This window comes from Eumetopias jubatus, unplaced genomic scaffold (genome assembly GCF_037043125.1).
Source record: "Eumetopias jubatus isolate StellerSeaLion01/CBP00866 unplaced genomic scaffold, mEumJub1_p1.0 scaffold_2, whole genome shotgun sequence".
Lineage (NCBI taxonomy): Eukaryota > Metazoa > Chordata > Mammalia > Carnivora > Otariidae > Eumetopias > Eumetopias jubatus.
The window spans coordinates 147,362,914-147,378,657 of record NW_028274808.1 but is presented as its reverse complement, the minus strand read 5'-3'; the positions used below and the strand labels follow the sequence as shown (position 1 = coordinate 147,378,657).

Sequence of the window (15,744 nt, the reverse complement as noted above, 5' to 3'; positions counted from 1 at the left end):
TTTATTTAGCTGCTATTAATTCTTGTAAGTATTCAATTAAATAAGTTTAGATTTTCAGGTTAACAATTGTATCTGTACAGATAGAATCTCCTCAGTGATAATTCATGTGCATTTTAAAAAAAGTTAATGTGTTGTAGAAGTTTCCTTGGTTTGACATCACATGTCAATGAGAATACTTAAATAGTTTCACAATTATTCCTTCTCTACTTCTTGAAACACCATCTTCCCCTGGTTTCCTGTTATGTTAATCACCATACATTACATCATTAGTTTTTGATGTGTGTTCCATGATTCATTGTTTGCGTATAACACCCAGTGCTCCATGCAGTATGTGCCCTCTTTAATACCTATCACCAGGCTAAATCATCCCCCACCCCCTCCCCTCTAGAACCCTCAGTTTGTTTTTCAGAGTCCATAGTCTCTCATGGCTTGTCTCCCCCTCCGATTTCCTCCCCTTCATTCTTCCCCTCCTGCTATCTTCTTCTTCTTTTTAAACATATAATGTATTATTTGCTTCAGAGGTACAGATCTGTGATTCAACAGTCTTGCACAATTCACAGCACTCACCATAGAACATACCCTCCCCAATGTCTATCACCCAGCCACCCCATCCCTCCCACCCCCCACCACTCCAGCAACCCTCAGTTTGTTTGTTGAGGGTTTGTTTCCTGAGATTAAGAATTCCTCATATCAGTGAGGTCATATGATACATGTCTTTCTCTGATCGACTTATTTCCCTTAGCATAATACCCTCCAGTTCCATCCACGTCATTGCAAATGGCAAGATTTCATTCTTTTTGATGGCTGCAAAAATATTCCATTGTATATATATACCACACCTTCTTTATCCATTCATCTGTCAATGGACATCCTAGCTCTTTCCACAGTTTGGCTATTGTGGACATTGCTGCTATAAACATCGGGGTGAACATGCCCTTCAGATCACTACATTTGTATCTGTGGGGTAAATACCCAGTAGTGCAATTGCTGGATCATAATGGTAGCTCTATTTTCAACTTTTTGAGGAACCTCCATACTGTTTTCCAGAGTGGTTGCACCAGCTTGCATTCCCACCAACAGTGTAGGAGGGTTCCCCTTTCTCCGCACCCCCACCAACATCTGTCATTTCCTGACTTGTTAATTTTAGCCATTCTGACTGGTGTGAGGTGATACCTCATTGAGGTTTTGATTTGTATTTCCCTGACGCCAAGGGATATTGAACACTTTTTCATGTGTCTGTTGGCCATTTGGATGTCTTCTTTGGAAAAATGTCTGTTCATGTCTTCTGCCCTATTCTTGATTGGATCATTTGTTTCTTGGGTGTTGAGTTTAAGAAGTTCTTTATACATTTTGGATAATAGCCCTTTATCTGATATGTCATTTGCAAATATCTTCTCCCATTCTGTCGGTTGTCTTTTGGTTTTGTTGACTGATTCTTTTGCTGTGCAAAAGCTTTTTATCTTGATGGGGTCCCAATAGTTCATTTTTGCTCTTGCTTCCCTTGCCTTTGGTGATGTTTCTAGGAAGAAGTTGCTGTGGCTGAGGTGGAAGAGGTTGCTGCCTGTGTTCTCCTTTAGCATGTTGATGGACTCCTGTCTCACACTTAGGTCTTTCAACCATTTGGAGTCTATTTTTGTGTGTGGTGTAGGGAAATGGTCCAGTTTCATTCTTCTGCATGTGGCTGTCCAATTTTCCCAACACCATTTGTTGAAGAGACTGTCTTTTTGCCATTGGACATTCTTTCCTGCTTTGTCGAAGATTAGTTGACCATAGAGTTGAGGGTCCATTTCTGGGCTTTCTATTCTGTTCCATTGATTGATGTGTCTGTTTTTGTGCCAGTACCATACTGTCTTGATGATGACAGCTTTGTAATAGAGCTGGAAGTCCGGAATTGTGATGCCACCAGCTTTGCTTTTCTTTTTCAACATTCTTCTGGCTAATCGAGGTCTTTTCTGGTTACAAACAAATTTTAGGATTATTTTTTCCATTTCTTTGAAAAAAGTTGATGGTATTTTGATGGGGATTGCATTGAATGTGTAGATTGCTCGAGGTAGCATTGGTATCTTCACAATATTTGTTTTTCCAATCCATGAGCATGGAACGTTTTTCCATTTCTTTGTGTCTTCCTTAATTTCTTTCATGAGTATTTTATAGTTTTCTGAGTACAGACTCTTTGCCTTTTTGGTTAGATTTATTCCTAGGTATCTTATGGTTTTGGGTGCAATTGTAAATGGGATCGACTCAATTTCTCTTTCTTCTGTCTTGTTGTGGTGTATAGGAATGCCACTGATTTCTGTACATTGATTTTATATCCTGCCACTTTACTGAATTCCTGTATGAGTTCTAGCAGTTTTGGGGTGGAGTCTTTTGGGTTTTCCACATAAAGTATCATATCCCTGCAAAGAGTGAGAATTTGACTTCTTCTTTGCCAACTTGGATGTCTTTTATTTCTTTTTGTTGTCTGATTGCTATGGCTAGGACTTCTAATACTATGTTGAATAGCAGTGGTGATAGTGGACATCCCTACCGTTTTCCTGACCTTAGGGGGAAAGCTCTCAGTTTTTCCCCATTGAGAATGATATTCGCTGTGGTTTTTTTCATAGATGGCTTTTATAATATTGAGGTATGTACCCTCTATGCCTATACTCTGAAGAGTTTTGATCAAGAAAGGATGCTGTAGTTTGTCAAAAGCTTTTTCTGCATCTATTGAGAGGATCATATGGTTCTTGTTCTTTCTTTGATTAATGTATTGTATCACATTGATTGATTTGTGGATGTTGAACCAACCTTGCAGCTCAGGGATAAATCCCACTTGGTCGTGGTGAACAATCCTTTTAATGTACTGTTGGATCCTATTGGCTAGTATTATAGTGAGAATTTTTGCATCCATGTTCATCAAGGATATTGGTCTGTAATTCTCCCTTTTGATGGGGCCTTTGGTTTGGGGATCAAGGTAATGGTGGCCTCATAAAACGAGTTTGGAAGTTTTCCTTCCATTTCTATTTTTTGGAACAGTTTCAGAAGAATAGATATTAATTCTTCTTTAAATGTTTGGTAGAATTCCCCTGGGAAGCCATCTGGCCCTGGGCTTTTGTTTGTTGGGAGATTTTTGATGACTGCTTTAATTTCTTTGGTGGTTATAGGTCTGTTCAGGTTTTCTCTTTCTTCCTGGTTCAGTTTTGGTAGTTGATATATCTCTAGGAATGCATCCACATCTTCCAGATTATCTATTTTGCTGGCGTAGAGTTGCTCATAATATGTTCTTATAATTGTTTGTATTTCTTTGGTATTGGTTGTGATCTCTTTCATTCATGATTTTGTTGATTTGGGTCATTTCTCTTTTCTTTTTGATAAGTCTGGCCAGCGGTTTATCAATCTTGTTAATTCTTTCAAAGAACCTCTTCCTTGTTTTGTTGATCTGTTCTACTGTTCTTTTGGTTTCTATTTCATTGATTTCTGCTCTGATCTTTATTATTTTCCTCTCCTGCTGGGTTTAGGCTTTATTTGCTGTTCTCTCTCCAGCTCCTTTACGTGTAGGGTTAGGTTGTGTATTTGAGACCTTTCTTGTTTCTTGAGGAAGGCTTGTATTGCTATATACATTCCTCTTAGGACTGCGTTTGCTGCATCCCAAAGATTTTGAACAGTTGTGTTTTCATTTTCATTGGTTTCCATGAATTTTTTTAATTCTTCTTTAATTTTCTGGTTGACCCATTCATTCTTTAGTAGGATGCTCTTTAGCCTCCATGTATTTGGGTTCTTTCTGACTTTACTCTTGTGATTGAGTTCTAGTTTCAAAGCATTGTGGTCTGAAAATATGCGGGGAATGATCCCAATCTTTTGGTACCAGTTGAGACCTGATTTGTGACCTAGGATGTGATTTATTCTGGAGAATGTTCCATGGGCACTAGAGAAGAATGTGTATTCTGTTGCTGTGGGATGGAATGATCTGAATATATTTGTGAAGTCCATTTGGTCCAGTGTGTCATTTAAAGTCTTTATTTCCTTGTTGATCTTTTGCTTAGATGATCTGTCCATTTCAGTGAGGGGGGTGTTCAATGTCCCCCACTACTATTGTATTGTTGTCGATGTGTTTCTTTGCTTTTGTTATTAATTGGCTTATATAATAGGCTGCTCCCATATTGGGGGCATAGATATTTACAATTGTTAGATCTTCTTGTTGGATAGACCCTTTAAGTAGGATATAGTGTGCTTCCTCATCTCTTATTATAGTCTTTGGTTTAAAATCTAATTTGTCTGATATAAGGATTGCCACCCCAGCTTTCTTTTGGTGGCCATTAGCATGGTAAATGGTTTTCCACCACTTCACTTTCAATCTGGGGGTGTCTTTGGGACTAAAATGAGTCTCTTGCAAGCAGCATATCGATGAGTCTTCTTTTTTTTATCAAATCTGATAGCCTATGTCTTTTGATTGGGGCATTTTGCCCATTTACATTCAGAGTAACTATTGAAAGATATGAATTTAGTGGCATTGTATTGCCTGTAAGGTGACTGTTACTGTATATTGTCTGGGTTCCTTTCTTGTCTATGTTGTTTTTAGGCTCTTTCTTTGCTTAGAGGACTGCTTTCAATATTTCTTGTAGGGCTGGTTTTGTGTTTGCAAATTCCTTTAGTTTTTGTTTGTCCTGGAAGCTTCTTATCTCTCCTCCTATTTTCAATGACAGCCTAGCTGGATATAGTATTCTTGACTGCATATTTTTCTCATTTAGTGCTCTGAATATATCATGCCAGTCCTTTCTGGCCTGCCAAGTCTCCGTGGATAGGTCTGTTGCCAATCTAATGTTTCTACCATTTTAGGTTATAGATCTCTTCTCCCGAGCTGCTTTCAGGATTTTCTCTTTGTCACTCAACTCGTAAGTTTTACTATTAGATATCAGGGTGTTGACCTATTTTTATTGATTTCGAGAGGGGTTCTCTGTGCCTCCAGGATTTTGATGCCTGTTTCCTTCCTCAAATTAGGGAATTTATCTGCTATAATTGCTCCAATATACCTTCTGACCCTCTCTCTTTCTTCTTCTTCTGGGATCCCAATTATTCTAATGTTGTTTTGTCTTATGGTATCGCTTATCTCTCGAATTCTGCCCTCGTGATCCAGTAGTTATTTCTCTCTCTTTTTCTCAGCTTCTTTATTTTCCATCATTTGGTCTTCTATATCGCTGATTCTCTCTTCTGCCTCATTTATCCTAGCAGTTAGTGCCCCCATTTTTTATTGCACCTCATTAATAGCCTTTTTGATTTCAACTTAGTTAGATTTTAGTTCTTTTATTTCTCCAGAAAGGGTTTCTCTAATAACGTCCATGTTTTTTTCAAGCCCAGCTAGTATCTTTAAAATCATCATTCTGAACTCTAATTCTGACATTGTACTAATCCTTATTGAGTAGGTCCCTGGCAGTCAGTACTGACTCTTGTCCTTTTTGTTGAGGTGATTTTTTTCATCTTGTCATTTTGTCCAGAGGAGAATAGATGAATGAAAGAACAAAATGCTAACAGGGTACAAATGTCCCCCGAAAATATACTCTAAACAAATCAGAAAAGACCTGAAACTGGAGGAAAAGAAAGGGAAAGAAAGAAAAAAAGAAAAGAAAAAGAAAAAGATAAAAACAAACAAAAACAGAACAACAACAGCCAAAAAAAAAAAAACCAGAATATGATCAAATATGACCAGGCTGGTGCATAGATTGGTGCCACACACTAGATTTTGGGTGTATTTTGGTCTGTTAGAAGAAAGTGCTTCCCAAAATTTTTTAAAGAAAGATAAACTTATATATGTACAAAAATAAGGGTTAATACGATGAAGGGGTGGAATATGACTGTAAAGATGAAAAATGTAAAATATTTTATAAAAGGAATTGATAAGATAAGAAGTTTGAAAAAAGAAAGATGAGGATTTAAAAAAAAAGAAAAAAAGGGAGAGAATGTGATCTGGCAGGAGACTAGAACAAAGCCATACACTAGAGACTTAGTGTATATTTTGATCTGTTAGAAGAAACTGTATCTCAAAATTTTAAAGAGAGAGCAACTTATATATATATATATATATGCCAAAAATAAGGATAACTACTATGAAGGGATAGAATATGACTCTAAAAATGAAAAATAAAAATGTTTTTTAAAAAAGGGGTTGATAAGATGTCAGTTGAAAAAGGGAAAAAGAAAAATAAAAAAAAGAGAACAGTTAAAAAAATTAACTTTGAAAGACTAAAGAACCATGGTAAAAAAGCCATGGATTCTATGTGCAGTATTCCGCTAGCGCTGGAGTTCTGTCATTCTCATTGATTGGTAAACTTGGTCTTGGCTGGCTGTTCTTGCTGATCTTCTGGGGGAGAGGCCTGTCGCTGTGGTTCCCAAATGTCTTTGCCGGATGTGGAATTGCCCCGCCCTTGCCTGGTCCGGGCTAAATAATCTGCTCGGGTTTGCTCTCAGGAGCTTTTGTTCCCTGCAAGCTTTCCGTTCGGCTTTGGAGGACGAGAGTGAAAATGGCGGCCTCCCAATCTCTGCTCCGGAGGAGCTGAGAACTTGGGGCCCCACTCCTCAGTGCGCCCCCAGAGAAAAGCAATCATTGCCGTCTCCCCAGTCTCTGGCCACACTCCGTGCTCACCCGGCCTGTAACCGAGTGTTTCTATCTCTGGCACACGACCCCGTGTGGAGTCTCCAAACCCAGCAGATCCCTGTGGTGCGCTCCCACGCCGCTCCTCCCCGGGGATGAAGGGGAGTCTCCCCGGATCTGCCGCTTGTTGGGTCCCTGCTGGAAGAGCAGTGGCCCGACTGTGCCGCGGATCACGGTTTATGGCAACCCCGAGCTGAGAGCCCGCGCCTTGGCTCCGTCTCTGCAGCCGGCTTCCCCACTCCGATACCTGGGAGCTCTGCCACACTCAGGCACCCCCGGTCTTTCTGTGACCCCGAGGGTCCTGAGACCACACTGTCCCGCGAGGGTTCCACCCCCGCTTAGCCACTGGAGCGACGTCCCTCGGCAGGTCCGACTTCTAAAAGTTCCAATTTTGTGCTCCGCGGCTCTAGCACTTGCCAGAAGCGGCCGATGGAGGCCTCCTCCCCCGCCGTCTATCCTCCTGAATATCGCCTCAGATTCACTTCTCCGCACATCCTACCTTCCAGAAAGTGGTCGCTTTTCTGTTCAGAGAGTTGTTGCTATTCTTTTCTTCGATCTCCTGTTGAATTTGTAGGTGTTCAGAATGGTTTGATCCCTACCCAGCTGAATTCCTGGGACCAGACAAAATCCAGGTCTCCTACTCCTCCACCATCTTGCTCTGCCCCCCTAGTTTCTCTTATTCTCACTTTATATCTTCTATTTCTCTGTCTCTGTTCCCAATGGTGGCCCTGGAATGCTGTGATTATTCTTCATTTATCTTCCCAGATCTATTATTCTCAACTTTCTTTTCTAGTTTTGGGTCTCAGGAGGCTCAGCTCTGTGAACTATATCATGTGAATTCTTCTGCCATGTGGCTTCTGGTTGGATTCAGATAGTGGTGGAAGAGAGCAATTATATATATTTATATATTTTATAGTTCCTTTCCTGGCTTGGGACCTTGTCTTAGGCTTTGTCCTTCCATTACTACATCTCTTGCCATTGATTTCCTCCCCCACAGTTCCTATTTCACCAGCCTCTGAAAACATTACTGCTTTCTTTACATCTTAGCCTAGTGGGTTAGTAATGGCCTACACTGTTGTTTGTCTGGGGGCTTCACCATTCCTTTTAGTTCCCTTCATATTGTCCAGATATTTGTTAAGTATTCTTTTCATTAAAGTGTACTTGTTTGCAATGAGATACCACCTCACACCAGTCAGAATGGCTAAAATTAACAAATCAAGAAACAACAGATGTTGGCAAGGATGTGGAGAAAGGGGAACCCTCCTACACTGTTGGTGGGAATGCAAGCTGGTGCAGCCACTCTGGAAAACAGTATAGAGATTCCTCAAAAAGTTGAAAATAGAGCTACACTATGACCCAGCAATTGTACTACTGGGTATTTAGCCCAAAGATACAAATGTAGTGATTCAAAGAGGCACCTGCACCCTAATATTTATAGCAGCAATGTCCATAATAGCCAAACTATGGAAAAAAACCCAGATCTCCATAGACAGATGAATGGATAAAGATGTGGTGTGTGTGTGTGTGTGTATAGTCCATTAAATATGGGCTATTATGCAGACATCAAAAAAAGGAATCTTGCCCCATGCAACAATGTGGATGGAACTAGAGGGTATTATGCTAAGCAAAATAAGTCAATCAGAGAAAGACAATTATCATACAATCTCACTGATATGTGGAATTTAAGAAACAAGACAGAAGATCATAGGGGAAGAGAGGAAAAAAATGAAACAAGACGAAGTCAGAGGGGGAGACAAATCATAAGAGACTTTTAATCATAGGAAACAAACTGAGGGTTGCTGGAGGGGAGGGGGGTGGAGGGATGGGGTAATTGGATGATGGACATTGGGGATGGTATGTGTTGTAGTGAGCACTGGGTATTATATAAGACAGATGAATCATAGACATGCACCCCTGAAACAAGTAATACATTATATGGTAATTAATTGAATTTAAATTTAAAAAATTAAAAAAAAAGTCCCCGTTTGAAACACCTTAGGTGACTTTTGTTATCTGTATGGAAACTGAGTGATTGAATCTGATTAAAAAATGGGCAGAAGATCTGAATAAACATTTCTCCAAAGAAGACATTCAGATGGCCAACATGTATATGAAAAGATTCTCAGCATAACTAATCATCAGGGAAATGCAAATCAAAACCACAATGAAACATCACCTCACACTTGTTAGAGTGGCCATTATAAAAAAAAAAAGACGAAGAAGCATTGGCAAGGATGTGGAGACAATGGAATCCTTGTGCACTGTTGTAATGTAAATGTATGTAATATAATACATAGGAAAAGGAAAATGGTGCATCCACTATTGAATATAGTATGGAGATTCCTCAAAAAATTAAAAATTGATTTTTTGATATAATATAGCAATTCCTTTTCTCGATATTTATCCAAAAGAATTGAAATCACTATCTCAAAGAGATATCTGTATTCCCATGTTCATTGTAGCATTATTCACAATAGCCCAGATATGGAAGCAACCTAAATGTCTATCCATAGATGAATGGATAAAGAAAATGTGCTATATGCATAAAATGGAATATTATTCAGCATTAAAAAAGACAGAAATCCTGTCATATGCTACAACATGGAAGAAACTTAAGGACATTATGCTAAGTGAAATAAGTCAGACATAGAAGGAAAAATACTGCATGATTCCACTTATAATGAGATGTCTAAAGTAATCAAACTCACTGACAGAGAAGGCAGAGTGGTAGATGCTGGAGTCAATGGGAGTTGTTGTTCAAGAAGTATAACATTTCAGTTATGCAAGATGAACAAGTTCTAGAGATCTGTTGTACAACACTGTGCTTAATAACACTGTACTGCATATTTAAAATTTTGTTATGAGGGTAGATCTCATGTGTTGTTTTTGTTTACCACAAAAAAAAAAAAGAAAGAAAATCCAAGGGTATCTGCCATGCCTGTAGCCGATAACAATGTTAAATAAACTTTGACAAACTCCAAAAAGAGAATCCTAGGATTTTGAAGCAAAACTATGACCTATTTTCTTGGTAACTCTCCTTCCTAGAAAAAACAGCCCCTGCCTTCTTACTGAGTTCTGGCTGAGACTAAATACCTAACCATAGGCACCAAGTGACTATGCTACTTGTGATGGTCTGTGCTGCGGTAACAACAAAAATATGACTGAACATTAGCAGCAACATTCTACAGTTAAATAGATATACTATATATGAGAATAAGTCAGAGCAATTCCAGAAATACAGATAAATTGTCTCTGCAGATGGCTTAGACTCCTATGGAACCTACCAATGTTTTTAAATAAATCTGTCAATCCCCTTCAGACTCATAAGGGAATTCCCAAATGAAAATAGGGAAAACATTCTGACACATCCCAATTTATGTATGAGTACACAGGATATTCTCATAGCATCAGGGAGTAGCCACTGTTACAGCTCCACTCAAGGGTGTCTCTGCATGGTAGTGGTGGAGTAAAATCTTTCCAATGGGTAGACTATCAAGCAATACATCTAGGTGACTCCATTTTTATGGAGAAAAAAATTGGTCTCCTTTCAGATCTATAGATTCATAGGCCAAGACAAATGGATTGACTGGTTTGTCAAAGATTTGGGAATAATTAGAGGGAAGTTTAAAGGTAAGAACGTTTGAGGTAGAAGTATGTGAATAAACCTCTTGGAGCTTGCATGGATTATGAAGATATTCATATTCTGTGGAAATTCCCTCTATAATGCTACAGACAACTGTCTCAATAATAAGGTGGTTTGGGGGTGCTTGGGTGGCTCAGTCAGTTAAGCATCTGCCTTCTGCTTGGGTCATGGTGTTGGGGTCCCGGGATGTAGTCCCCTGTCGGGCTCCCTGCTCAGCGGGGAGTCTGCTTCTCCCTCTCCCTCTACTCTTCCCACTGCTTGTGCTCTCTCTCTCAAATAAATAAATACAATCTTAAAAAAAATAATAAGGTGGTTTGGATGAGCAGTCCTGCAAATGTTGGTGTCTTTTTCCAGACCCTCCAGAATTTGATCTTAAAGCTCATGCACAGGGGCGCCTGGGTGGTTCAGTTGTTAAGCATCTGCCTTCAGCTCAGGTCATGATCCCAGGGTCCTGGGATGGAGCCCTGCATCAGGCTTCCTGCTCAGCGGGAAGCCTGCTTCTCCCTCTCCCACTACCCCCTGCTTGTGTTCCCTCGCTAGCTGTGTCTCTCTCTGTCAAATAAATAAATAAAATCTTTGAAAAAAAAAAAAAAGCTCATTCACAAAGAAGCAATGGAGACTGGGGTGTAAACTATATATGAATGCACAACACGGACTTCACCTCACCAAGCCTCATTTGGCTACTCCAGCTGTTACGTGCTCAATTTATTAACAGCAGGGATCCCCCCCACCTCCTTCCCAATATGGTAAACTCCCAAGAGTTCTAGCTAGCGAAAAAGTAGAAAAATTGCATTGGTCACCTTCCATCCTAGAGAATGCACCATTTTTTCTTCAGAGAAGTAGTTATAATTTCCAAATACCAGGTTTTCCCCTCACTTTCTCTGTAGTATTTCTGCCAGATCACGAACTGTGCACATGAAACCTTAGTAAAAATGTTGATGTTGATGTCAACATTGAGCATGACCAGGAAACATATTTACAATGAAGGAAATGCAACAGTCTAATATTCATGGAATTTGCTGATTTTTACCAAATTCCCCCTTAGCTAATGAGAACTTCTCAGGGTTTTAGTGGGGAGACAATATCCTATATATTTTAGGTGCTGTTTTAAAGGATGCAGTGTACGCTTCAAATCATAACCTCATATATATGCTTTTGTATTTTAGTTTGAATTCATGGGTTCAGATCTTAAGGGGCTGAAAGTGGGAATGAGTCCCCTAACAAGTATGCCTATTTCCCTTAGACAAGTTTGTTTTTCATTATTACAACTTGGAGTCTGGTGGTTTGGAGGCTGCATTTCTCAAGGGAGGAATGATTCCACCCAGGGCTATAGCCATGATTTACTTAGATTATTAACTGTGAATTATTTTGAGCTTGATTATTTTGAGCTCCTCTGCTTCAGAATTCAGTCAGAGAAGGTGTTACTCTCTTGGCTGTGGTCATGGGTTCAAAATACCAAAGATAAACTTGGCTGCTGACATTTATTTGGAGTGCATGAAGTTTTGGATCATTCTATCAGGTAAAGAATCCTAACCAGGGGAGATGCTGCTAGCAGATGAGGGGAACATGGAATGTCTATGAACAAAATGAGTAAAAGTATTAAGTGCAGCCTGTTGAATAATAATCCAGGGTCTGAGAATGTAAGAGCTATGTAACAGCGCTCTGGCTAACGGGACTTGGTTTCTGCTTATTAAGGATGAGAGTTTCTTCATCTGAAGAGTTTTGCAAAAGACAGCTAAGGAAAGTCCACGTATATATGTGTATATACGTGTATATACGTATGTGTGTGTTATTTTTATTTGTTTATTTGTTTGTTTATTATCCAAATATATGCTGCAGTTAGACTGACTAATGCAGTTGGTATCACAGAGGAATTATTGCCGGCTGCCTTCTGGTATTATTCAGGCAAAGGAAGAAATCTGCTGATAATCAGCAGGAGGGGAGAAAGCAGGTGAGCAGGGACTATCTCTATGCAGAAACAAATCTCTGTGTTGTGGGCAGCCAGTCTCAGAAACCAAATGGGTGCCTGAACTTGGTGGTGCTCAACATCATGAATGGCTAGCCCACCTCTCATTGTATCTTAAGCCATTTGCTGTATTCCAATAGCAGAAAATAAACTAGGCACAGAGCAAACATAAACAGCTTTTCTCAGGCCATAATCAAATTGTAAAAGTCAAAATACATCAACATGAATCACCTTTTAAAAATGTTAACATTTAACAAATAAATTTTTAGCCTTCACAAAAAAATTTAAGAATTTATTTGCATTTTTGGTAATGTACATGCTAAAAAAAGAAATACATGTTTTTATATCATATATCATGCAGTTATTTTTAAATTGGAGGTAATTTTCAATATGCCATGTTAAAATGAATATGAATTTCAAAATTTTCAGTAAGTGAACGGATGTCATTTATCACCTCAATTATATATGAAATACTGAAATTAAAACTTCAATTAGAATATATCATTAAATTTATAAGGGGTAAAGAAAGTGCAGTCTTTACTTGTTAAATTAATGCAGAGCTGATTCATTATGAATTTTAATTAGTGCTTTCCATGATAAATATTTACTAAAACATACCCTTAGTCAAGCAGATCTACTAATATCTTGCTTACATCCTTGGCATAATACTTAATTGATAAATTTAAATTTGTAAGAGATACAGACCGAAAAATAATACAATGATCTTACATTCCAAGTAAATATTTGTTGTTGCTAGAAAACTAAACCTTTGATTATAAAAAATGATTATAGATTATGGGCATTACTGATTTTTCAATATAATAAATCGACATTTAACTTTAATATTATCAATATACTGTTAATTAAAAATTTCATAAAAGTTTTTCCATATTTCTTAATTATTTTCTCTATAAATGATCTGGTCACCCTTAATATATTGCTGACATTCTCTGTCCCTGAGAAAAAATAATGACTCAATTAATCTCTTTTGTTTGAGGGCAGTCCCCAGACCCTTGCATTAAAAGGCACACAAGAGGGCTAGTTGATTGCAGGCAGGAACACAGGCCATAATTACCTATAGATTGAATGGGAATTTGTAGACCTTCCCTAGTATGATGCACTATAACCGTTGTTATCAATTTAGGCTCTGACCCCAATAACTTTGGGCAAGCAGAAGGGCTTATTTTTTATGAAAAAAGAAATCATTACACTTCTTATAGCATACTAATCTTCTATGGTGATTCCTTGATTTGTATATTCTATAGGAACTTGTGAATTTTATTCTTCAATATTCCCTACATCCATCACCTTCAACTCATATGTTATGTGCTCCTCAGGATTCAGCATATTGTTAGTCAGCATATTCTTAAGGTTAAGCATAATGAAAAATATGATATTTTGAATAGAAGATACATAAAATTATTAGTGTACCTGTCATAGGAAAATAAGAAGAAGAGGGTAAAGGCACCTGGGAAAAGACAAAGGAAGCCTGGGACATGTTCACTAATTAATGATCATGTTGAATTCTAGGCTTTATCGCTAGGCTAAGGTAGAAGAATGGGAATTTTGAAAACAGGATGGAGATAATCTGTTTTCATTAAGGTCACTGTGGCTAGAATGAACAGGATTGCCCATTAAGGACTTTGCTAAACTTAGAAAGATCTATTCCCTCTTTTTCTTCTTTCCTGTTTTACCAAATTTTCGACAAGAGAACAAACAACATTTTGTGACCAAGAATATAGCAGTTGCCACACAGGCCAGCAGGAACCCAATCACATCCAAAGAGTGGTACTGGAACCAGGTGAGGTTGTGGGCAGCTGGCCGCAGGTGCTTGGCTCCTTTGTGGCGCATGACAAACTCAATCCAGAAGACTGCTCGATCCAGGGGCTTCACAGGCTGATCATGGTGAATCTTTGATAACCTCATAGCATTCTCTTTATAACTGGTAGGAAAAAATATAGAAATTAGAGAGTTTTTGTTTTCATTACAGGTAAGATGTGATACATGCTATATGTTATATAAGCCAAAGGCCATAGGTACATTGAGTTTGATGAGACATGAACTTTGTTGGTTGCATAGCATCTTAAGAATTGTGAAGGGAGGATGTAGAAGAAATATATTCTTAACAGAATATGGTGAAATGCAGACATAAAAAAATGGACTGTTTGTTGCAGATGTATGACCTCATTTTTCCAAGGAGGAATTTTGATATTGTGTATAGTTTCTAGGATTGTTCAAAAACCAAGACAGCAAATAACCCAAGCATGGTCTTTAATCTCTGGCTACTTCATGATTACAGACAAGAAGCTGATAATTGACATTAGTAAACCATTTCTGCAGTGTTTAAGATCTCGACACTGTGATAATTTCTCCATTCCACACACTGTGTCTTTGTGATGCAAAGGACAGTGTCTATATTGGCAATATCAAGATTGGTAAAGATACTAGGGTAATTTAAAAATTGAATTTTTAAGATAAATAGAAATATCTTGCTAGAACTAGAGCCCCCAATCAATAAGCATCAAAGTAGCAATGTTATATGGAGTTAACTCTAACATCTCAAACAGTAATGGGTAGAGGTATGTATTTGAAAGGCAGGTTTTATCTTCACTTGATATTTCTTAGTTGATGTGCCAGAATTAGTATATTTCCTTTTGGTTTTGTGTTATAAATAATAGTTGCGACTTGGAAACATAAAGATATTGGAAGGTAAGTGGTTTGTGAAGAGATGTCCTGGTGTGAGTTAGACATTGCTGGGATTGGAGAAGAAGAAATGTGATCATCATTCCCCAGTGAACATGGTATGCTAGATCCAGTAGGAGGGGATAATTTAGTTGTGTTCTTTTTTGTGTGCAATGAGAAAGAATAGTCATACTCTTTCAATTGGATTGAAATATAGGTAGGGTTAAAGCAGTAATTTCACGTGGTTTGTCCTAAAATATTTCAGCAAACTACAGTGGCAATAAAAGCCTATCTTTCCAAATCATATTTTTGTCCAAGGTTTTCTCCATTTATAGATAGAGATTTAAAATCTGAAATACGTATATACTAGATAGATAAACTTCTACTTGTGAATCCAAATAAAAATAAAGTATGCTTTCCTATAAATGAGACAAGAAAGGCCTATGCTCATATTTAAAATGATTATTTAACATTTTATTGTACACTAATGTTATATGACTGTTATCTTAAAATATTATCAGATATTAAAATTACTATGGTTTATGTATTTAAGTGTAATCTTTTGTGTTCCTTAATTCCTTTAAGAAGTAATAAATGGAACACAAAAACATCCATATATGCACTCTATACTAAACTCTATTGTTACCCGATGATTTCTGAGTTAGAATTAGGTTTACAGTTAATATTAAGATATTTTAAAATAAATAATTTTAGGTATTTTCTTGGAAAATCCTGAGTATTTATGTTTCTGTCTTTTGCATCAATAGTTTTCAAATCAATAATAAAATTTAATGGTATTCCATGAAATAAGGTAGAGTTCTAAAAAAT

General features: G+C 37.9%; 1 protein-coding gene across 6 annotated transcripts in view; it reads right to left on the bottom strand.

Annotated features, from left to right (window-relative positions):
• Nucleotides 1–13,896: 13,896 nt before the first annotated feature.
• LOC114206768 (UDP-glucuronosyltransferase 2A1) overlaps nucleotides 13,897–15,744 on the bottom strand; it is a 52,939-nt gene continuing 51,091 nt past the window's right edge. For all 6 annotated transcript variants that reach the window (XM_028100668.2, XM_028100670.2, XM_088020810.1 and 3 more), the window contains one exon: nucleotides 13,897–14,176. In XM_028100668.2, the coding sequence (XP_027956469.1) occupies nucleotides 13,897–14,176 (280 nt within the window). The remainder of the gene's footprint in view (nucleotides 14,177–15,744) is intronic.